At 36.5% G+C, this 26,521-nt stretch overlaps 1 protein-coding gene across 2 annotated transcripts in view; it reads left to right on the plus strand.

The window, feature by feature from the left end:
* The window catches only part of PLD5 (phospholipase D family member 5), a 3,174,406-nt gene that overhangs the window by 2,311,077 nt on the left and 836,808 nt on the right, over positions 1–26,521 (plus strand). For both annotated transcript variants that reach the window (XM_044058368.1, XM_044058376.1), the window contains one exon: positions 3,306–3,503. In XM_044058368.1, coding sequence (XP_043914303.1) covers positions 3,306–3,503 — 198 coding nt within the window. The remainder of the gene's footprint in view (positions 1–3,305; positions 3,504–26,521) is intronic.

Raw genomic sequence — 26,521 nt, forward strand, 5'->3', positions numbered from 1 at the left:
CTTTTGTGATGAGGTGTGCCACACAGAAGGATTTCCTGACTACTGTGGTGATGTGATTATCAAAGGAGAGTCTACTGTCCACCTGGGTCCCAAGGTCTCTTATCACACATTTGGTGTTAAGTAGACTGCCGTTTATGTGGTAGTTCATGGGTAAAGAGTTTTTACCAAAGGGGATGACAATGCACTTTTTGGAATTGAGCTTGAGGCCATGCCTCTGACACCAGACATCTGACTCAGTGAGGCTCTTCTGTAGGATGTCCACATCATTTGGGGACTTGACTGTGGCTCCTAGTTTGCAGTCATCTGTGAACTTCATTAGCCAGAGGCCTTCTGTGTTAGCCTGTACTTCAGAGAAGTAGATACCAAACAGGAGAGGTCCCAGGACTGAACCCTGTGGTACTCCACTTGTCACTGGTCAGATTTGGTGTCTGTAACTTTTACAGTGTGGGTTCTGCCAGTGAGCCAGTTGGCAACCCATCTTGTGATATAAGGATTCATACTTAGTTTAGTGAGTTTAGCTATAATTCCAGAATGGGGGATGGTGTCAAAAGCCTTGGCGAGGTCAAGATAGGCTGTGTAAACCACCTTACCCTCATCTACGGCTTTGGTAACTACCTCAAAGAAGTTGATCAGGTTCAGAGGGCATGATATGCCTTTCAGAAACCCAAACTGGGTGGGTTTCCAGAGTTTGGAGGTTACCAATGTCTTTGTTTATGATTTCCATCATGATGATATGTTCGATGGCATTGCAGACCAAGCTCATCAGACTAATAGGGCGATAGTTCCCAGGGTCAGTGGTGACTCCCCCTTTGTGGAGTTGGATAAATGTTGCTGTGCGCCATTCAGTGGGCAGAAAGCCTTAAAACTGCATAGACTTCTGGGAGTTCCGTTCTTCATGTTTCCCAGTCAGAACTGCGGCTAAGACAATCTGCGCATGCTCCAGACTGTCTCAGCAGCAGTCCGGACTAGTGCGCATGCGCGAAAGTCCGCAATTTTTTAAATTTTTTTTTATCTTTTCATTTTTTTTTATTTCTTTACTTTTTCTTTATTTTACAGTTGAGGGGGCTGCAGTCCAGCAGTCCAATAGCACGGGCCGCCCCTGCAGGAGAGAACACTGGGAACTGACCCTTGGACATGCCTGAATAAAAAACTACTTTCCTCTAAACAAGTGAGGAAAGTGAGTACAAAAACTGTTTTAGGTAAAGAGGAAGGTTGAGTGCTGTAGTAATTTGTAGCTTATTTAGTGCTAACAACAAGTTCTGAACAAGTGTTGAGCACGAATAAGCAAATTCAAATGCTAAAACTAAGAATCTGTACCTGGATCCTGTGGTAGATAGGCTACCTAGTGCTTACCACTCCCACTGATAAGCTAGAATGCTTTCCTCCAACACAGAAAGACTTGGGGGAGCTAAGAAGCTTACAAACAGTCCTGGATACAGCAAATCTGTATCTGGACTAGACTAGTTATGAGAAAGGTGGGAAACAAGTGCAAACACAGGCTTTTAAACCAGAAAGAGATGGAAAAGCTGCCCAAATGGCCAATAAACTACAATTTCTGTGCCAGAAACCACTCTTGTGGTAGACAGGCTACCTAGTGCTAACCACTCCCACTGATAAGCTAGAAGGCTTCCCTCCAACACAGAAAGGCTTGGGGGGGCTCAGTAAAATTTCTTAAGTGACACAAACATTTTACAATCACTCACCTGGTCTCTAGCTTAGAAGACTAGAATTTTCTGAGCTGTAGGCCTTGCCTAAAACACTAGAAGTTTTATGCATGCAATAGAAGATTCAGCCTATTAACCTAGGATGACTTGATGTTTCCTTATTGCCTGGATAATCAAGGCAAATATATCTTGGTAATCCTGAGGATAAAGGTATTGGAGGTTGGAGAGTCATTCAGTAGGTTTACTTCTTGTTCCTGCTTATAATTATTATGAACTTTAACAAGTTTTACATCCTTAAAGTATAGGATCAAACTACATTTTTGCCACACTCCTACCATGTTCCTTCAGTTGTATTCTGAATCTCTTCCTCAACTGCCATAACCAAAACATCTCACTAGTGACTGACCAGCTTTCCTCCCAAGTCAGGGCCCTACAAATGAGGAATTATATATAATAGCTCAAAAGGAATGTGCGGACAGGAAAGGAGAACATTTTGATAGAACACCATTCTAACACCACTGAGCGGATTTTTTATATGGTGTATCCCCATTCCCAAAAGCCACCCATCACTCAATGACCTCAATACTGAACTTGTCCGTGGGTAATAGGCCAGTATGCCAGTATGTTCTTCATATTTTTAACCAAGGTTGCAGCTCCTGCATTCCACCATGGATTATAGATCTAGCCAAACATCCTTTTTGTCCCCCAAGAATAAGCAAGCCAGCAAAATGCTAGAGAACCCCATTCTAAAACCAACTCCTCAGTGCCTGGTTCCACTAATCAAAGCAGGGTCTTGTAGATCATGGTCAGTGCTTTGTCCCTCCCCAGTCTAATTCACTGTTTTGTATTTCCCCCACTCCCTTAGACCCTCATATATTTTATTAAATTTGGATGGTATTGACAGTTCAGCTTCTGCTCTACTTTTGATTATCCTAGTTTGAAAGATGCGCATACATTTACATTTCTACTTTGGAGTACAGTCAGACTAATATTGGTTGAAAAAGCTTCTTGGTGCATTATGACTTGTTTTGCAAGTTATTTTATTGCTCATCTGTCTGAACACACAACACCAGACTATGTGACTCAAATCGAGAGAGAATTTACCTCCCACCGCTGTAAAGAAATGCACTGACTTGCTTTTTTTATAAATAAATATACTTGTGTCTAATATGCAAACAAGTTAATTCATTTTTGCTAATAATAATTACCATAATGCTTCTTTATACTTCTTAATATATGACTTTTTTATTTTACTGATGAAATGGTCTTTTTAGTATTTTTTAGTCTCACTGTATAAGTCTGTAACAATTGTCTCAGCTTGATATATATATATATATAATACTATTTTTCAAAAACTGAAAATGTTCACTCAAAACTGTGCCTCCTTCCACAACTATATTCTCAGAAGAAATGCAGAAATGCTTGTTGTAAAAGTCTGTACAAGTCTACGCATGTTCTGTTAAAGATAATGAAAGCATGTATATGTTGTTTACTAGTCTGCTATGCTCTAAGGTGCCTAAAAATGTCTAACCAGAGGAATGTAGACTTTTCTTGGGCCAAAGAGTTCCATAATGTACCTAGAGAAATATTTATACATCTCATAAAGGCTCAGCTGTAAACGTTACCTGTTTAATTCCACAGATGAAAGAGCTTGGCATCATTATCTATAACTGCAGTTGCATTGTTCTGGACATACATAGAATATTTACTCTTTATGGTTATCTGCGGTACAAGGACTTCATACCTGACATGTGGTCAAAAAGAGTATATGCTCTGTTCCATAAGAACTCTGCCTTGAAAGGAAAACTGAATGAAACAGAAGTTGAAGTGTTCCTATCAGTAAGTGATTTATTATTATTATTATTATTATTATTATTACTGCTATTGTTATTGCATTTTATTTACATTGTAATTCCAATATGCACCAAAGGCAGTTGAAAGTTGTTAACGTTAATTGTTTTGATGATTTCCTTTTAGTACAATTCACATGCTCTGCTATCATTTAAACCCACATTTGCATATATGTTAATGTGCAGGGTTTCCTTGAATGATTGTTGTCCTACTCCGTTTGCTTTTTCGTTTCATACCACCTTTATATCCATCCTAACCTAAGATCTACTTTTCCATTCTAATTAATATAAAAGCATAAAAAAATGTGTGAATAGGTGAAAAGACATCTAGCAGAGCTGAAGGAGAACAAATGTAATGTAAATTCCAAAACAACACTGGAGGCAGGACATATGGAACAACTTAGGTTTAGTCCATAATCCATAAAGTAAAGTATTAGCCCACGTTGGCTTTGTTCACTCTGCATGGCTCTAGTTCCTTGCAGTGTCATACTGCTCACATCTCATTAAATGATTCCAGGTCATCTTCACTGGGGAGTTCCTTAAAAGATGGCAACACCTTGGGGTTGGAAGACACACTGGCTAGAATTATCAACTGAGGTTGTACCTACATTCGTTTCTGGTTGGTATAACTGCACTCCACTGAGGCATATGTAACTGAGCAGCTGTATATCAGATTTTGAATATCACTATATTCCTTACAGCAGTAATTCGGATTGTACAAGCTGGTAGTGCACTTTTATTTTTTTTGTCTTTCTCCATTTTAGTGCGTCTGAAGTTTATAAATATATATATATATATATATATATATATATATAAATAACTTACAGTGAACTGTATAGCTCATGCTAAAAAGGAACAGCTGCCATGATGTTCCAATTTGTGATTCAGGGACAAGTTAGACATGATTCAGCTAATTATCATGTTGCTGAACTGCTTTTACTACTGCTCCATGCAGATCATTGTTGATCTGCATATCACAGTAGTAACCTGATGCTCATGGACTTAGTGGTACTCCCACCAGTCACACACACACACACACACACACACACACACACACACACACACACACACACACACACACACACACACACACACACACACACACAAAACAAACATCACAATCCCTTTACCTGTCCCTAGCCTATCTGCCTTCCTCTGGAAACATCCACCCCCCCAAATTCACTGAAGTGCCATTGTAACACATATCTAGCATGTCTCTACCCAGGACTGCCTCATTAGGATGCAGTGTAGCTGTGGGGCCAGCCATACATGATGCTGTATGTCTTTCTGCTAGAGCACAGTGCAGAACCATGCTGGAGCAGTTGCTGAATCAGAAAAAGATACCTTCTTGTATCTCAGCATTAGTCTAGGAAGATGCAACATAGTGCTCTTTTGTAGAGCCTGATAGCTAGAGAACCTCATGTAGTCTCATATTATTGTTAGACAGTGCAGCAGATACATGGCAGTAATGGACATTTTGTTATAGATGGTTGATTTGAGCAAAGGGGAGATAGGTACTGAAAAATCCACGACTTAGTTTGACATTAGTGAAGATGGGAACGGACAAGTCCCTGAGTTATTAGGGTGACATTATGGGAGATGGGTACTGAGAAATCCATGAGTTAGAGTTATTAGGGTGACATTAGGGAAGATGGGTACTGACAAATCGTGAGTTAATAAGGTGACATTAGGGGAGATAGGTATTGACAAATCTGTGAGTTCTTACGTGAAATTAGGGAAGATGGGTACTGACAAATCCATGACTTATTAGGTTGACATTAGGGGAGATGGAAACTGACAAATCCATGACTTATTAGGTTGACATTAGGGGAAATGGAAACTGACATATCCATGAGTTATTAGGTTGACATTAGGGGAGATGGAAACTGACATATCCATGAGTTATTAGGTTGACATTAGGGGAGATGGAAACTGACATATCCATGCGTTATTAGGGTGACATTAGGGGAGATGGAAACTGACATATCCATGAGTTATTAGGGTGACATTAGGGGAGATGGGTACTGCCAAATCCATGAGTTATTAGGGTGACATTAGGGCAGATGGGTACTGACAAATCCATGAGTTATTAGGGTGACATTAGGGGAGATGGGTACTGACAAATCTATCAGTTATTAGGGTGACATTAGGGTGGATGGGTACTGACAAATCCATCAGTTATTAGGGTGACATTAGGGCAGATGGGTACTGACAAATTCATCAGTTATTACGGTGACATTAGGGCAGATGGGTACTGCCAAATCCATCAGTTATTAGGGAGACATTGGGACAGATGGGTACTGACAAATCCATCAGTTAAAAGGGTAGCATCAGGTCACTAGCTTTATAAGTGTTCATTCAATACAACCATTCAAGAATGCAGGCTACATTATAACCAAAAAGAAAGTTCAAGATTGCAGGCCTCTCTCATGCCAAAGGGAAGACCAAGGCTGCAATTCTCCCCCAATTTTTAGATCTAAAATCAGGTACATCCACAAAGTAGGTTACCCTCTACAGTTTCATAGTTTAGCACAGTCCGGGTCTTGTCTCACTCCATACTTTCAGGTCTTTCTAGAGATGAACCTCTATGTGAGAAAAATTACTTCCTGAATTTAACCCTTCAGGCTATTCCTTTTTATGCCATAACTTGTGACATTTAAAGCCCTGAGATCTAGCTACCTGCTTTGTGAATATTCCCGCAATCAGTAATGCAGTATATATTCTGGATGCAAATTTCAAGACATGTACACATTTTCTGAAATACCTATCTGTAATCGGATCTATGTTGATCTATCAAAAGTATGTTTCATCGAAACATACAGCATCGAATTCACTTTTGCGAAAGTGCATTTTATCGAAAATGCACTTTCGCAAAAAATAAAAAAATAAAACAGTACTCACGTTTATGCAGGAGGGCAAGCCCCCCTGCACACCCCCTACTTTAATATTCTCACTCCAAGATTGCACTACAGTAGGGAAAAGGGAATATTCCCTTATCCCCACTATACCGCGATCTAAGCAACAGTTTGCTTAGTTGTACAATCAACAGTACATGTTGATGTACAACTAAATCTACATGCAAACAACTGTTTGTTTAGCTGCCTTTCACCGAAAGTGCATTTTCAACAAAATGCACATTTGCGAAAGTGAGTTTGATCATGTGCATTTAGATGAAACGTGCTTTTGATAATAAGACAAAGACCCCTGTAATCAACTCCTTGCAACTACCAAAAAAGAAATTTAGATTACATTAAAAAAATACACCAGGATGTTAGGAATCCATGCAGTCTTTATCTAGTGTAGTCTTCTGACACTCCAGTAATAGAGAAAATAGGCTCTGATGCCGTTAAACATGACTAAAACTAGCATGCATACCTCTCAACTGTATAGATTTTTTATAAAATGTCCAGATTTTTGCCTCATATTTTTGGTCTATTTTTAATAAAATTGTGGTTTTACTGGCAGCTCATTGACAAATCATTAAAGACTGAAGTCAGAAAATAATGACTGACATTTGAGTTTCATAATTCATACCCTACTGAAAATTCATGCTAATGTAAAACCTGTTATTCTTTCTCCTTTCTCAGTTTTTAAGAGCAGTATTTAAAAATTGTCCCTATTTTTGGCCTTGTCCCACCATTATTCATGACTTTGTCCAGAGTTTTTGCTCTAAGAGGTCGAGAGGTATGCTAGCATGCAGATGTTGTTTGTTTATAGGTTCATAGGTGCTTACTAGGCTAATGACCACAAGGGCATTTTAAAGCCTAGTCACGCATCCCATATCTCTGACAAGTTTTGATACCCTTGATAGGTGTAAGCAGGGTTGGGAGATGAACCATTTACAGGTTGCCTGTCTCCATTACAGATATAGGTGCCAAACCAGGGATGAATTTCTGGTGTCCCATCCAATTGTCCAAGTTGCACTTGAATTGGGTTTGAGGGAGCTCTGGAGAGCCTGTTCCATAGATGGGGTAGTCTCTGGGATATATACCTATCTCTCCAGCAGGTCCCATTTATATTTTGTAATAAGTTTTCTGATCTTCTCAGAAGCAGCATAACAGTACCCTGAAATCATTCATATGTTACGACTAAATTCTAAATTTTGAAATCAAAATATTTTCCAGTTAAATAAGCAATATGTCATAACTAATGCTTGCACAAAAACAAAATACCTAACCATTCTACCAACAGCATAGAACCTCTCCAGGCTCAAAAAATGTAAACCATAGAGGTATTCCTAAATGCAACGTTTTAGTAACAGGTCTAGTTAAACTTTCTGCTCAAGTTAGTAACACCGCTGCTTTTTTCATGTTACTGTTTCTTGAGTATGGCTTTCATAATCCATATTTGTACACCTAGCAAAACCGCTATGATTTAGGAGTAATAAATGTAACTTCAAGATTCTTATTTTGTCTAGAGTTCTCTTTTATTTACATCACTTACTGGACTTCGATATTCCTTGCAAAGTTCGTGCAACTTTACGAAAGTAGCAAGAAGGGATTTGGGCAAGTTCATGCAACTTTACGAAAGTAGCAAGAAGGGATTTGGGCAAGTTCATGCAACTTTACGAAAGTAGCAAGAAGGGATTTGGGCAAGTTCATGCAACTTTACGAAAGTAGCAAGAAGGGATTTGGGCAAGTTCATGCAACTTCTGAAAGTAGCAAGAAGGATTTGGGCAAGTTCATGCAACTTTACGAAAGTAGCAAGAAGGATTTGGGCAAGTTCATGCAACTTTACGAAAGTAGCAAGAAGGGATTTGGGCAAGTTTATGCAACTACGAAAGTAGCAAGAAGGGATTTGGGCAAGTTCATGCAACTTTACGAAAGTAGCAAGAAGGGATTTGGGCAAGTTCATGCAACTTTACGAAAGTAGCAAGAAGGGATTTGGGCAAGTTCATGCAACTTTACGAAAGTAGCAAGAAGGGATTTGGGCAAGTTCATGCAACTTTACGAAAGTAGCAAGAAGGGATTTGGGCATTCACCACCTTACAGGTTTGCAAGCAGACATGCTAACTGTCATCCACAGTGAGTGCCAAGTGGTAGTCCCAGAGCTGAAAGGAAATCACTTGAATTATTTAACCAAGTAACAAATAGAAATTAGATTAGATGAATTCAAAATAAAATGTTTAAATCAGTGTGTATTCAAACTAAAAATATTTACAACAGTGTGTGTTCATCTGTTTTCCTTTTTGATTTTTTTTTATTTATATACTTATTTATTAGTTTGTTTGTTATTTTAATGTTGTGTATAACCAGATACTCACTCTGAGAGAAAATGCAGAATGTATTGCGTGTTTAACTTTTCCTTAATACTAAGTGCAGAATGTTGTGGCAGATAAATTGTGCTAAGGTATGACAGGCATAGAGACTTCTGTTGAATGTGAAGTTCACTCCTAATTAAATCATGATTAATGACTAATATTCAGCTAGTATGGGAAAGCTGCAACCTACAGAAAAATAAGATTTCAGGTAACCTAGATCATAAGAAATAATGCATGAATATACTTAGCCAAGGAGGATGAACACTTCTGGTTTTAATGCCATACAGGTAGCAATATCACATATTAATGACATATTCCTGGATCCTGAATTCACTCCCGTGCTTTACAGTACATCAGGCAAAGAGCACCTTTCAGCACTCATTGTTTCCATAGCAGGTACAGGTTTTACAGGGTCGGGGTTGCTAACCTGAAGCCCAATAATCCTCAGGGGGTGCACCATACACTCACACACACACACACACACACACACACACACACACACACACACTCACACACACACACACACACACACACACACACACACACACACACACACACACACACACACACACACACACACACACACACACACACACACACACACACACACACACACACACACACACACACACACACACACACACACACTCACACCTAGGGCCAGTTTAGAGTATCCAATCAACCTACTGCATGTCTTTGGAATGTGGGAGGAAACAGGAGCACCCAGAGGAAGCCCGCACAAGTGCAGGGAGGACATGGAGACTCCACACAGAAGGTACCCCAGCATAGAATTGAACTGGAGAACCTCTTGCTGTAAGGTGACAGTGTTAACTGCTACACCACTGCCCCGTCCATTAATGACATATTAATGGCATTTTAATGGTAATCAAGCACGGTAGCATAATGACAGAAAATAATCAAAGGCCAAGATGGGTACCAGCTGTTAGATGGGTTTGTGAGAAACCCCTTAAATATTTACAATTTTTTGAACAAAAACTAATAAAGAGTCACTTTAAATAAATCATCAAATTCCTCAAAATATGTGCACTCAAGTGTCAAGATTAACTTCTGTGATACTCATCAGACATGGTATATATATTCCTTCAAAATAGCAAATTTGAAATCTGTTGATTGTGACATATCAGATAAAGGCATTGTTCTGAAAAAAAAACACTGTGAACAAACAAAAGGAATACAAATAGATGATCAGTATGCTAGAATATATTTACATTCAAATTTACTAATCTACAAATCACCATCTGAATAAAGCGACACTAGAAATTATTGACATAAATTAATATTGATATATCAGACATTGGCAGAAGACTACAGGAAAATAAAGTGCACATAGATTTTATTCTGAAACAAAAAGAGAAATAAAGAGCAAATAAAGAACAAACAAAAAATAAGATCCAACGAAATAGTTTCCCTAAAGAAAAAGAATAAGTGACCTAGCTATTCATTTTACAAAGCAGTCACATCAACTTCTTAATTTATTTAAGTCTCTCATACATCCACTGAAAGTCTACTGATCTGTATCAGCCTAAAAAAACCTAAGGTAAGCAGTAATAAAACTCCTACCCTAAATGTCTTTCCGAGTATCATCTTGTAAAATACATCTATTTGAAGCAGTGTAAATTGAAGAGGGACTAATTTCTTTACTATTTTAATATCAAACAAGAAAACACTCAGCTGGAAACTTATTAAGCATTTAAAATCAAAGTATATAAGGGGATGCCCACTTCATTTGTTAAAAGTTCTTACTGAAATCTGAAATAATCTGGAATTGGAACATACAGTTCAGTAGAAGAAGCCATAAGATACCTCATAAAATCTGTAAAGCTCTCTAATAATACAAAACAATGGAAGTCGTCTATAAATGCTCTATACAGAAGGAAAGCTGTCAAACTACCTCATCAGAGGTGAAAAAGAGAATGAAAATAACATTAGATATGTAAAAAGTCATAAGACAGAATTACATTTTACTATTTAGAAACAAACAATATCACATTTAAGCTTTTTGATCACCTTTGTTTAAAAAAATTCAGTTATCTAATGATGTGTTCACTGTTAACCTCTCATTTGTCAGTTTTTGTTGAACTGTACATAATTCTGTACCTGTCATCATTACAAGGTCTTCTATGTGCAATATTATATTAGTATGCATTATTTTATTTATTGATTGATTTATTGATTGATTGATTTATTTATTTTACATTTGTTGACTGGTTATGTCTGACTGAGCTGAAGAGACCTTTTTCAGCGGAGGCCCGGGGAGAAAAGCTCCATGCATTATACAGTTATACATAACAAAAGCAATTAATAACAAAAGGTAATACATAATTCATACAATACATCAACAAAACATTTTCAGATGTCTGTTCAATGAGAATAAGATGTATTAACTTAGGACGTTACTTAGTGCATTAGAGATCCTATTAAAAGTTTTAGTTAGACAGTACGTGTATTATCGAATGAACACACAAAGGTGTTGGCAGATTAGGTTAAGAAGTACAGTTTTGGGGTTAGTTTAGGAGAAGGACAGAGTGTGGGTGTGAGAGGAAAAGCAGAGAGCAGGGGGTTGGTTGTCTACTGGAGGGGGAAAAATGTTCAGGAAGTGTGAGTACAGTGGCAAGTCCAATTACATTTTAGATACTCTTTGGTGGCACTTTTAAATAGCTTAGGATGTGTGAAAGTTCTGATTTCAAATGGGAGTTTAGTCCAAACAATAGAAGGATGGTAGTTATATATGTTGCATCTGGATTTGGTCTTGGGTTTGTAGATATGTAGTAGGTGTGGGGTAGAACTCCAGAGGAATCTAGCTGCAGAATAGTGGGAGATGAGGAAGGATAGACCCAGACAGTAGGAGGGCTGGAATAGGATAGAGTGGATGATCTGGAGCTGAGATAGGAGAAGCAAGTGAGGTAGTTTGAGCCAGTTTAGGTGCTTTAGAGAGAGACAGTGATGGGATTTGTAAGGTTGTTTGGCAGCAAATCTAGCTACCTTGTTGTAAGTAGACTCTAATTCTGTCAGTAAAGAGGAGCTGAGATTTGTGAGAATTTGAGAGCTATACATTAGAGTAGGTAGGAGGTAAGCATGAGAGAGAGAGTGATCTTGGCTTCAGTAGTCAGAAACTTCTTGTTTCTGTACAGAAGCCCTAATTTCTTTTGTTTTTTCTGATACAATTATTTACATGTAGGTCAAATTTAAGTTGATTGTCGATGGTGACGCCGAGGAGTTTTGTGCTGGATTCCACTTCAATGGGAGTGTTATTAATCGACAGTATGGAGAAGAAGGATTTAATATAGTTAACATTTTTAGGGAGAAAGAGTAGCAGTTTTGTTTTTTTAGGGGTGAGGATGAGCTGGTTATTGGTGAGCCAGGTTTCGACTGAGTTAAAGAATTTCTGTGTAGCTGATAAGAGCTCAGGAGAGTTGGCAATGGTAATGACAGTAGACTCATAAGTATATTGAAGTAGGGAAGACTGAGGGCAAGAAGTATGGAATGGATTAGTAAAGATATGGAAAAGTAGTGGCCCAAGAATAGATCCTTGGAGAACACCCATTTTAAGTGTGAGAGGAGGGGATAGTGCAGAGTGCTATCTCACTGATTCCAGCCTGGCAGTGAGGTAGCTGGAGAATCATGTAACAGTATCAGAGGAGAGGTTAAGTTTAGACAGTTTATCCAGCAGAAGAGAGTGAGAGACAATATCAAAAGCCTTTCAGAGGTCCAGGAATAGGCAGGGGATAAGCTTGTGGTCATCTCTGGCTAGAGAAATGATGTAAAGGAAGGATAATAGGGCTGTGGTAGTGCTATGTTTAGGTCTGAAGCCATATTGCGTGGGTGTGAGGATAATTTCCCGTATTAGATATTGCATGACTTGTTTGTGTAAACATTTCTTCCAGAACTTTAACGAGAGAGGAGAGGATATCGATAGGTCTGTAATTGGTGATATCTGTGCAGTTGCCTCCTTTGTGTATAGGTAGTGTGTAGAATTGTTTCCAGGTAGAAGGAACTTTTGATTCAGAGATGGAGCGATTGATTAGGATAGAGATAGGGAGAGCAAGAGAGTCAACTGCTATCTGAAGGAAATATGAGGGGATGTAATCAGCTGATACTGAGCATGGTTTTAGCTTGGAGAGTAAAGATTTGATATAGCTAGTAGAAACTGGTCTAAGGAAAAAAGTATGAGCAGAGTTAGTAGTTAGAGCAGATTCAGAGGAGTCTGGAGGGTTAGTATTACAGGAGTTTGGATTAGGGTTGAGTAGCTTAGATACTGATTCAATAAAATAGGTATTAAAGGCGTTGGCTGTTTCTTTAGGTGTTCTGTCTGGTTAGCCATTAGGGGAGCACGTATTACCAGTGTGTAGTATTTGGTTTATATATAATACATTTATATATAATAAGGTTTATATATAATAAGAAATTTCTCATTTGAGCTTCTAGTTGGGCTAGTGTACACACAAGAAGCAGACTTTCAATATGTCTCTAGCTCAGTTAAAACTTGCAATTATTGTTTTGGTTATACCCTTAAGCAATTGCAATTATACTCTTAAGCAAATGATCAGTGAGTTCATTTTACATCACATTAGTCTGATGGAGTTCCTGGCATGGATTGTCTAGGAAAGCAAAATTAAGGAAGAAAAGAACTGAAGCGATCATGGGTAGTGAATCACAAAATCCAGCTTGCCAAATGACCATGAAGTTGCAGCCTAACAGGACAGTGGCCTTATTCCAGCAGATACCATCCAGAGAGGACTCGGATCATAGTATAATATTCAAGTAAGTAATGGCTGAAGAATTATGGGTCAGTCCCTTAACAGCAATGAAGAGACTATAAGACATTAATTAAACATTTAAAATCAAAGTACATGACAATATGCTTGACATAGCCCAGAAAAATAAAAGTCTAACTGAAATTTAAAAATTGTAACGTACAGTTTAGTGCAGCAAGCTGTAAAATGCCTCAGAGTATCTGCATAGCTCTCTACTGGTACAATGCTCTTTAAGTAATCTTTATATAAATGTCTGAGACAGAAGGAAAGCTGCCAAACTACCTGATAGATGTTACACATTGCTTAGTGATAGTAAAATCCAGACTGACCAATTTGAGCTCAGGCTAGTTCAAAAGGAAAGCATAAGATGACATCACATTTGTGATTTATTGGGACACTGGAGTAGCAGAAAGGACCTGACTGCCTGAGCTACATGAGAAAAGGGTACTTAACGTATTATCGCAACGACATTTTCACGGTTGCATTAATACTTATGTTGGCCTGAAAAAGGAGTGTGGGAATTAGCGTAAGATGTAATTTAATGTCTGTATTAACAGCAAGTAAGTTTGTCTGTATTACATTCACGAAGTTAAACAACCGTGAAAGTTACACACGCACTGTTCAATTGGATCAGCTGCTGTTGTACTGTCCAAAGGATTACATGAAGCCTGAATTGTTTTTATTGGCTGAGTAGCTGTCCTTCTATCAAAAGGATGATTTAGGAGCTGTACCCCTACTTTATTTTAACTGTGAGGTGGAAAGAGTTAGGGAGCTGAAATAACCGAAACATACTGCGCTGCAGTTTTACCGACAGTTGAGACTCCATTAACACTTTATAGTGACAATGTTAAATCAAGTGTGGACAAATGAGTTTCCTTTAGTGCTACACTCAAAGACACTCATTTCTAATGTTTCTGTAGATACAAAGACACTATTTTTTGGTTGACAGCACTGTTCAAGTAACTCAGATTACATTAACTGTACTGAGCACCAGCAAGTTCCGCAACTTACTTGCAGGTTTACTGGTAATAGTAATTTCACGCATTTGTCAAACACATAGTTTAAGCAAGTCAAATGACACTACCTGTACAAAACACCCTCAACTTACCCTGACAGAGGTCTTATAGGTTCATAGGTTCATAGGTTTATACTAGACTATCTGCCCTAAGGCATTTATAAGCCTAGCCCAAATTTTTGTGGCTTACGCCACCCCTTATATGAAAATATACTGTGCCCATTAGTTTGTTGTGCCTCTGTCCAGCAGTGACACAGAGATGATTCCCGGGGTAAACCTACGATCTCCCATCCACAGGTCTAGATTTCTCTTGAACAGAGTCAGCGAGGTGCTCTGCCTCACATGGACCGGGATTTTATTCCACAGCATAGGGAGTCTCTGAGTGATAAATCTATCCCTCCAGCACGTCCTATTTATATCCGTGCTAAGGTTTAAGTCGCTTGCTCTAGTGGTTTTGGTGGATTTGGATTTTTTGAGGTGGAGCATGTCCATTAATTCCGGGTTGGACATGGCCTTGTATGTCAGGCACATGTCACCTCTGAGCAGACGGTATGCAACTGAATAGAGCTGGAGTTTCTTCAATCCGGCAGCATATGACAGATTTTGGAGTCCCTTTATCCTTTTGGTGAGGAACTTTTGGGGTCTCTCCAATTGCTGCAGATGTCGGGTGAGATACATCCCGAATGGGGCATTGTACTCGATCATTGGTCTGATAAGTGAAGAGTACAGGGAACAATGACCTCACTAGATCTGGATGTGAATCCCTTCATGATCAGGTGGGCAATGTAGAAGGTCTTTCTAACCACTTTAACAACGTGAGTGTCAAAAGAAAGGCCACTGTCAACCTGGGTCCCCAGGTCCCTGATAACCTCTTCTGTGCTTAGTGTATTGCCACCTATATGGTAGCTTGGGGTTACCTTGTTTTTCCCGAAGGGTATGACTATACATTTTTTGGCGTTTAATTTCAGGCCATGGCTCTGGCACCAGCTATCTGTTTCCGTGAGTCCCTTCTGAAGGATATCCGTGTCCGATGCACTTTCCACTATGGCGCCCAGTTTGCAGTCATCTGCAAACTTTGTCAGCCAAAGTCCTCCCATGTTGGCCTGTACTTCTGAGAAGTAGATGCCAAACAATAGGGGCCAAGGACCGAGCCCTGTGGGACACCACTTGTGACCGGCTTGGAGTCTGACACAGCGCCAGCAACTCTAACCCTGTGGGTTCTGTCCTTAAGCCAGTTTGCAACCCATCTTGTGACATATGGGTTTACATTTAAGCTGGTAAGTTTTTCTACAATACCCGAGTGGGGTATTGTGTCGAAAGCCTTGACAAGGTCAAGGTAGGCTGTATGGACTGCCTTTCCTCATCAATGGCCTTGGTGACTGTTTCGAAGAAGTCAACCAAGTTCAAAAGGCATGATCTTCCCTTGACAAAGCCAAACTGGGTCGGGTCCAATGTCTGCAAGTCCCATATATCTTTGTTTATGTGCTCCATTATGATCCTCTCCATAACTTTGCAGACTAGACTTGTTAAGCTTATGGCGCGGTAATTACCAGGGTCCATAGAGGCGCCGCCTTTGTGGAGTGGGACCACAGTTGCCGTACGCCACTCCTTGGGCACGTATCCTGTGGTAAGGCTGAGATTAAACAGCTGCCTTATGTGCAGGTTTAATTCCTCATTTAGCTCGTGTAGCACACAGCCGGGGACACCATCCGGTCCCATTGATGCTGTGTTTTTAGCTTTAGAGAGAGCAGCTTTCACCTGCGCATTTGAGATGTCCGGGAGGCTACATTCGGCTGGGATAGTTATCTCTCCTTTTGGGGGGGGGGGTGAAGTTTGCACTGAACCTGTCTGCCAGTATGTTGGCAATGTCTGTGGGTTCAGTGATTTTTGTATCATTTTGGACTAATTCTGAGCATATCTGGGAGTTTCCACCCAGGTTCCTAACATAGCTGAAAAAGGCCTTATGATTGTCCTTTGAATCCATGGCAATTTTTCTCTCAAAATTGGCCTTAGTTGATTTTATGAGTGCTTGTATTTTTTTACTAATAATGATCAGGGGTGACTTCCCTTTTATGGATTTTGTTCTATCATGTAATAGCTTTCTCCTCTTATTGTAAAGTTTGTTAATGGCTGGGGTCCACCAGACTGGACGTTTGCCCTTTGTGGAAAGAGTCTTGGTTTTATTTGGGATTGCCTGATCCATGCAGTCCTGGAGGTCTTAATGGTCAAGACAGATAACGACAAATAATAACAAGATTCCCTTTTATAACATTTTCCTTAAAATTAAAACAAGTTAAAATTACCCCACTCAGCCCCTGCCTGCGAGCCAAACCACAAAATAAAAAGCAGATGAAATGCTTCATAAAATCTTGTTATAATACATGGTTGTCTGTATCGACCCCGCTGCTGAGGTCATTGAGATGACAACTTGGTAATGCTGCACTCTATCCAACATCATTCCTTTTTATATGTTTCACTCCACAGCTAAGTACTTTTTAAGATGTTTAACAGATAAACCTGCTGAAACAAACAAAAAAAAATGTTAAAGAAAACATTGTTTCTGTGATTTTTAAAACACTATCTGTATTATTTAAACACTGGGAAGCAACATGTATTACTGCGAAAAATGTGGTTGCGATAATATGTAAGTACCGAGAAAAGTCCTTGTGGAGGGAGCGGAGCCTAGATGGCCAACTAAGAGCAGTGAATTTTGAGAGCTCCATAAACTAGTATAATAATATAGGAACATTTTATTATTTTCAGGTTTAAAACATCAGAAATCTATAGATAAACTCCTAAACTACATAAATATCAATTTTGGTGGAGATATACAAACATTTTCCTGTCAAGTAACTTGGAGATATATTGAGTCACTGAATTGAGCAACTCAAGGAATTCTCATCCAGATGCTGCTTTGAAAAAAGAACTGCAACTGATGACATCTACCTTACAGGAACTATCTTTGAAGATGGATGGCTTTAAAATGGCTTAGAACACTTCAAATTAAATTCTTAAAAACAGACTGATGTTCTTAAGGAACTATTACAGCAATACCATACAAAAATAACAAATATAGAGACTTCTCTAAATGACATTGAAGGGAGAGTCAAAGAGGAAGAATTCCAAAAAAGAATGTCTGCTTAAACAGAATACATGGCTGCTTAACAAACTAGATGACTTAGAAAACAGGGAAAGGAGAAACAACATAAGGATCTTTGGTCTGCCTGAAAACACTGAAGGAGAAGACATTATTTCATTCTTAACAACCTGGATTCCTTTTTAGACTTGAAAGAGGGACTTTCATTTGGAATTGGAAGGGTGCATACAGCACTGAGGAAACCTGCTTCTAACTCAATAAATACTCCACCTAGATCCATAGTTATAAAATGTATTTCATTTCTGGACAAGGAACTAATATTAAAATCTGCTTGGAGAAAATCACCCTTAAAATACAATCAAATCCTGATAAGGTATGACAATGATTATTCTTCCAGAATACTAGAACAAAGGAAAAAAGTCTGGCCAATAATAAAACTGTTGAAACAAAACAACATTAAAGCACAGCTGGGCTTTCCAGCCAAGATCAAAATAGTTTTTGTTAATGAGATGAGAACCTTTAATGACTTAGAAGAAGCTACTATATTCATCAAAAACAACAATATAGTGTATATCCCAGAAGAAATGGAATGGATGGCCACTACTCTTAAAAGAATAAAAGAAACAAATCATTGGACTGATGCTAGAAAGAAGAAACAAAACACTGATTCCAAGATAGCTGTCTCAAGAAAATAACTCTTACAACTACATCTCTCAAAATATCAACTATGGTACATCACTTGTCATCTGTTTTTATTTTAAAAAGAAGGAGGGTTTCTTAAACAGCTGACAAACAGTAATGATTTATTCAGAATGTTCAGAGTCCAATAATTCTTCACAAACAAAGGTAGATCAAGATGGGTTACTATTTACATTATATATAAGCCAAACAAAGCAACAGATAATACAAACATAGAAGTTTCTATTCCCTTACTTGACTCAGTCAATACTTATGTTGTTAATTTTTCATTGAATCACCAAAAACTGGCAACAGGTCAAAAAGTAACTAAAAAAAATATGCCAAGACCCTGGAAGAAAACACAATGAAGCTTTATACATCTGCTGAGTGAGAGGTGGGAAGGCTGGAAGAATGTGCTATCTCTTGCTGTGGTGGATTGTTGGGAGGTTTTTTTTTTTTTATCTGTTTGCTCTCCGTTCTTTTCCTGGCTGCTGCCTCACTGAAAGGGAGGGAATTTATATATGTGTGTGTGTGTGTGTGTGTGTCTGTGTGTGTGTGTGTGTGTGTGTGTGTGTGTGTGTGTGTGTGTGTGTGTGTGTGTGTGTGTGTGTGTGTGTGTGTGTCTATATATATATATATATATATATATATATATATATATACATATATATATATATATCTACATATATATAAAATAAAAGGGCTGTTTTAAACCACATGTACACATATTGATGGTCTTCCAACACTTTGATCGCTCATTAAGTTGATTCTTGATAAAAAAAATAAAAATAAGTAATAAGCACAATTTTATCTTTAAAAATGTATTTTGGTCCAAACACATTAAGCACAGTAAGGACTTACATAAGAGTGAAACTCTGAGCTATTGTGAAAGACTAAGAGCACTTGGTGTTGTGCAGAACCCTTTGCAGTTGTCTGGGAGGTGAGCTTGCTCGGACGTGTTGGGCATATGGGGATAGCTGATTCTATGGGTGTTTGGGGTTGCTGGGAAGTGCTAGAGAGTCATCAGATTTCCTTTGTGGAAATATCTGTGGGACTGGAAGGTGTGTTGAGTGGTTCATTGCATGGAACAGACTGGTAAAATGGGACAGGACAAATATTGGTTTGGATATTTTAAGAACAGCCTGGAAACACACCACATGAACTAGTGAATGGTATTCTGGCAAACTGGATGGGTATTATTACCCATGCTTGAAGTACTAATATGTGTGTATGTAAGCCGACAAACAGTTAAAATCACAAACACAAACTGTATGCACCAAAAAGTGCCACGGCAGAGCAGGACCGGAAAACAGTATATAAAAATCACGACTCGATCAAAAGCAAGAAAATACATTTAATAGATAAGGCACCTTTCATTCATACCATATAACAAACTTCCTCTGAAGTTGAAGGAGAACATCTTTAAGGTCCCAGATATTATGCAAAGAATTGTTTTTTATACTTGTTATTTGGATGATTTTTTTATCTTATTGTTTGGGAACCGGACACAAGCCACCAAACTAGTTAATTATCTTAACTCGTCCTCAAATTTTTTGAAGTTTACTTTCAACTTTGATGAGGCATCTATTGACTATTTAGATATCAACCTCAAAAAATATATGACACTGAATAGGTACTTAGCTACAATCCATAGAAAAAAGACCTATTCTAATTCATTCTTGCACTTCTCCAGCTGTCACCCTCACCACTAAAAAAGATCGGTGGTGAAGGGACAGCTGGTAAGAGCTGCAAGAATTGTCTCATTAGACGACAACTTCAATTTAGAATGTCAGTACCTGAACAATTTGTTTCTTTAAAGGGACTACCCTAGAGACTTTAAATAGAGTCCCTAGTAGAAGAAGTCAAATATAAGAGATCAGTAGGTATATCTGTTCCCTTACTAGCTGCAACTGTCACACATAATGAAATTAATGACAATAATATTAACTATCTGCCAACTGCAGTTGATTTTCAACTAACCCCTAACAGAAAATAATAAAGAAGTTAGGGACTATAACATCACTTTTATTATCACTTTTAATGTCAGCAGAGCTATGGTTTCACACATTTTATACAAGAGCTGGAACATTTTATGCTGTGACATGTCTATTATGGACAAAGTGAGTAATAAACCAAAAATAACATATAGAAGAGGGAGCAGTCTGAAAAACATACTAGACACCAGGAAGGATCGGATATACAGTTTCCCAAGGATGTCCAAATGTAATTTATGCAAATATTGCAAATTCATTGGCACAGGAAATAAATTTGAAGTTATGTATTATTTATTTATTTCCAGTTTGATTACTGGGGAAGTCCACTGGGCCCAAGTGACCCATTTTCAGAGGAGGCCTGGGGAGAAAAGCTCCAAGATACATAATACAGTAAAGATACAAAAGATACAAAAGTATAAAAGATACATTATACATAACAGTTTACAAATATGTACATTCAATGTGGTTGGTCTTAAGGGTTATACTATACAGATTCATTTGAGAAAACACTGATGTTGTAAATGCGGAAACACTTTACATACACACATTTAAAGTAAATGTCAAAACACTTTACATGCACTCACTTAAAGTCAGATGCTATTTACGATATTTACAAAGTTGAATTGTGTGATAAGTAGCTATTGGAGTTGCAGAAACAAACATTATTTCTTAAGGAAAAAGTTCAATTGTAATTCAAAACTAATAGTTTATTTAGCTAAGTGTGTAGCATATGCAACATTCTATATAGGAAAAATGGAGCATAGACTCTGAGACCATATATATGAACATCTCTATGCAACTGACCATCAAAAAACAGAGAACGCCTTAGCCAAATGCATCTTAGCATTCCCTGGACATACTTTTAAGTTCACTTTTACTGACCAGATACTAGTAGACAATAGGGGAGGGCCATCATCTTTAAAACTGGAAGAACTAGAATTATACTGGCACCTGTCATTAAATGCCTATAGTTTTCCAGGCATTAATGACATGTGCGCAATCACTGGTCTACTAAAATTAAAGAGTCTATGCAGGTAGTATGAACCTTATGAATATATTTGAAATATTTATATGTATGTACATACTTGTTTTGCACATTTATTATGTTAATGTTTTAACCACAGATTTTTGAATTTCATTTTAGGTATTAGTTGATTATACCAAATGTATTTTAAATTTAAACAGCAGAGGAAAGCAGTACTGGTTGCTTAGCACTTGGCAGCATTGTTATTGTACTTGTATGATTGGTTGTTTTTATTCATGTGACTCCTTAGATTTTATAAGGATGTGACCTAACATTTTATTTTATCTGAAGAAGCCTGTCCAATGTGACAGACGAAAAGCGTTTCATTAAACTTGTTTTTTCTGCTCACAGCAGTCCACCGGCTTTGCTTTTTTTACAGTGAAGATTTTACTTGCACTAAGTGGAATAATGTGAATAGGTGTTAACTGTCTTTTAATCATATAGATGGTTTGGTGCCTTTTTAAGAAATAGGGTATTTAAGAGATTGGGATTGTTTGTTTTTCATTCACTTGATAAAGCCCTGCATTGCAGCAGGGTGAAAGCGCTTGTGTTAAACTTTTATTTTAATAAACTACTGTATTAGTGAGCCATTTCCTGGTGTGCCTGGACCATTTTTTTATTGCATTTGTTTTACTTTTGCGGTCATTTCTGTTGTTTAATTTGTTATTTCACAAAAACATTTTTAGTATGCCTGACCAAAACAGTACTTTATTAGTAAACACTCAAAGTATAAAACTGATAATTTCCTTTAAAAGCTCAAACATATACTTTATAGTTATCAGAGGAAAATGTTTAATAGTCACAATAAAACAAAAAATACATAGTCTAAATAACCTAAGATGGATTTAACTTTATTATCCTTAAATACCAATGGCTTAAACAATCTTAGCAAGAGATCAAATCTACTGAAATATTTAAAACTGAACAAAGCACACATTGTCTTCCTTCAAGAAACTCATTTAAAAACAAATGACAATTATAAATGGAATCCTAAGGAATATATGATATTGGTGCAATCCACTTATAAGACAAAGACAAAAGGGGCAACAATTTTATGAAAAACAAATGTGATTAACCCAGAAATCATTTATAAGTATGAAGATAAAGAAGGCCTTATGGCATTAGTAATAGTTAAGTATAATAACAGAATATGGACCCTAGCCAATCTATACTGGTTCCCAAGCATTGGAACAGGAACTGTTAAAAAGCACTTGGATTTCATTTCCAATAATTTTAAAGGCAACTTAATATTAGGAGGAGATTTTAACTGTATATTTGATATTTCTGAAACTACAAATAAAAGACTGCTGCATACATCTGCTGTATCAAAAGCTTTAAACAAGTGTGTAGAATCATTTCATCTTGTAGATACTTTCAAATTTAAGGAAGACCCATCAAGATCACAGATTTGGTACCCAAACTAGACTAGATAAGATATTTGCTGCCCATGACTTACACTCTAAAATCATTAATTTTTTAATGATTCCCTGCCCCTTTTCAGATCACAATTCATTGATACTAAAACTTCAAAATGGGTACAAACCATTAATCTTTAACTACAGAATTCCAGCATATGTAACTAAAATTAAAGAGTTCAAATCCTGGTTATTATCTGAATTACAGTTCTTCTTAGACATGAATTACACCACAGAGATAAATAAAATAATGATATGGGACTCATTAAAAGCTTACATATATGGTAAAACCCTAACTTGGTATAAAAAAAATCAGGAAATAGGATTCTGAATTATTAGATCTACAATCCAAACTGTTGACAGTAAAAGCTGAAAAAATAAAAATCATTTGGAGATGGAAAAGAAAGCAGAAGTATTAAACAATAAATACAATGAAATTCTAACACATAAAACTAGTTTAGCTTTAGAAAAACTAAAAATGAATACCTTGGCCACTTCTCTAAAATATCTACATAATTTATCCACAAGAATAAAAATACAATCAAAAGCTAATAATATTAATAGTGTCTTCCATGAAAAGAAAGGGAAAAATGTCTCAGATGTAGGTGAGATTCTTGATGCCTATAGAAATCACTATATGGAACATTTCCAAAAAGAAAATATACATATTGATCAATTAAATATAGATGAAAATGTTCTAATATAAGAAAAATACCCGAAAAATTAAAACTAGATCTGCAAGCACCCATATCATACAAAGAAATTACAGATGCAGTAAAAGAGGGTAAAATAATAAAGCTCCAGGTATAGATGACATAATTATGGAAATATATAAACTTTTTCCTTCAAAGATACTATCCCTCTTCCATAAGCCTCTATTAGAAATTCAGAGACAAGCTTTAATACCACCTTCTTGGAGATATTCCTTAATCACACCAATCCTAAAGGAAAACAAATCCCCAAACCTCTGTACCTCATATAGACCTATATCATTATTAAATAATGACTATAAGATATTTATGACAATATTAACTAACAGAATGAAAATACCACTATCCAAAACAATTAATAATGATCAAACTGGATTTATATATCATAGACACACACATGACAATATTAAAAGGATAATTTCTCTGATACGTTATGTTAATAAAGAAAGTAAAGAAACACTCATAATTGGCTTAGATATAGAGAAAGCCTTTGATTCCTAAATTGGGACTATTTATTCAAAATCCTAATGCTATCTGAACTTCCTGCATCCTTTGTTCATATCCTAAAGAATATATATAGAAATAATTTAGTGAATGTCAAGTTAGGTCCTTTTACCTCTGAATCTATACATATAACAAAAGACACTAAACAAGGATGTCCCATGTCACCAATTCTATTTGCTCCGGCTATTGAAATATTGGCAGATTCAATTCATAACAATATAAAAATCAAAAGAATAGATGTTTATGAACAATACAATTCTAAAGTAATGCTATTTGCTGATGACATAGTACTAACATTATATAACACAAAAGAGACATTAGAAGAATTAGATATATTGACAAATTTCACATGACTTTAGGACTCAATTTCAATAAATTAAAATCTAAATTTTTATTTTTAAACAAAAACAAAAAAAAAAGAACTGCAGACCAAGGGGGATCACATCATAGGGAAACAAGAATCTACCTTAAAATATCTAGGAATTGAGTTATGCAAGGATAATAATGAATTAGTCTCAAAAAACTACAATAATATAATCAATACAATTAAACTCTCTGTGGAAAAAATGGAACAAAATAATATTAACATTTGAAGATAGACTACAGTTAATAAAAATGGTTTTACTGCCCAAGATCCTATATATAGCATTGGCAATACTACTGTTACCAGAAATGAATATACTTAAAGAAATAAATTCATGCCTAATAAAATTTTTATGGTTTCCCAAAACAAACAGAATAGCTTTAATACATCATATCAGACCATGGGAATAGGGAGGATTAAACTTTCCTGATATAGAAACCTATATAAAAGCATCAATATCTAAAACAATCTCAGATTGGATAAGTCCAAATTACTCTGCAAATTGCGAAAGAATTACTAACTGTAATAGCAATAAATGAATTTGATTTACAAAAAAAATTTCAAATAACAGATAAAAACAATTTGCCATGGCACATATTATGTATTAGTATGCAATATAACATATCTAAATCCACTAAAACTTGTATGATTAATTATTACATTGACTCATTTAGGAAAATTATTAATGCAAATATAGATTTAAAAATCTGGTTTGATCTTTTAACACCATTTATAGTCACAAAGAATTTTCGACATAAAATATATAGAGAAATTATTAATTCCTGGGAACAGACAGGATTTGTTTGTTGGCTCCAATGTATCAAAGAACTACACATTTTACATATGCAAGTAAAAAAAGAACACACAAAATTACATATGCAAGTAAAAAAACAACACAGAAAATTCTACAGCAGGACTGGCTAACTTTACAGAGTATTCTGTCATATTCGCAAGATTTAAGTATAATAATTAACAAATCTTCATTTAAAGAAATACCTAAATTTACGAAATACATATATGAAATCATATATAATGACTTTGACATGGGAAACAGTATTTTAAAATTTTACAAAATATTGATAATCTATGAAACAACACCCAAAGCCTCTTATTGGAAATATATAACAAAAGGACACTCAATACAGTTAACTGAATATATTAAAACAAATATCTTATTATTGATAAAATATACATCCTTTACACAGTACTGGAAAGTTTTAATTGTAAATGCTTGCACAGAGCATTCTTAACCCCAGACAGAATCAGTAAAATTAGTTCTTCCATAAAAGGAATGTGTTGTAGATGTGAGCAAGTACACAATTCAGACTGGAACCACATTTTCTTTGTGTTAAAATTAAGCCATTTTGGAATGGTATTAATAACTTTCTATAAGCTTTATTTTTAACGAATCATTTTATTTAACTAAAGCTTTTGTATTATTAAATGTGAACGAAGGTCGTTATTTGAATAGGTCAAACATGTATCTAGTAGGGACTATACTTGCAGTTTCAAGGAAGTGTATAACAAGAAGATGGAATACAAACACAATACCAACATTGGAAGACTACAGCCTACTGAAGACCACAGCATTATTGGAAATTAAAATTAAAGAACTAAGAATTTATCCAAAGCCATTTATCAACAACCCATGGGGAAAAGTCTTATTGTTGATTGACACTATACAATAATGGATCAGACACTTTGATAATGGATTGGACATACTTATAAAGTAACTGTATACATTAAGATCTGTTATAGTGTCAGGCTAATGTAAATAGTGTACATATTTATTTAAGACGTTATGTATAAATACTAAATGCATTCAAATGTATTTGAAAAAAAAATGAGAAAGAAAAGTCCTTGTAGAGTGGGCTGATAGCCTACAATAGGAACACTGAGTTGAGATGGCACACATACTGTTTCTTCTATAGTACCTTGGTCATGAATGTGTCATTAGATCTGTGAAGTATGCCTTAAAAGGAAGATGAATGCCTCTGTTTTGGTTTCTGAGTAAGATAATAATGCTATGTGACCAGGATTACTTGGTTATGAAGGAGAAGAATAGATCACTTTTAAAGGTGCCCAATGTATAACAAGACAAATTACAGATTTAAACTGTTCTACCCTGCTCAATTGAAAGTTAACCTGTATGGAGGACCTATTGTGTTTTA

This window comes from Protopterus annectens, chromosome 1.part2, assembly GCF_019279795.1.
Source record: "Protopterus annectens isolate FY-2018-M chromosome 1.part2, PAN1.0, whole genome shotgun sequence".
Classification (NCBI taxonomy): domain Eukaryota; kingdom Metazoa; phylum Chordata; order Ceratodontiformes; family Protopteridae; genus Protopterus; species Protopterus annectens.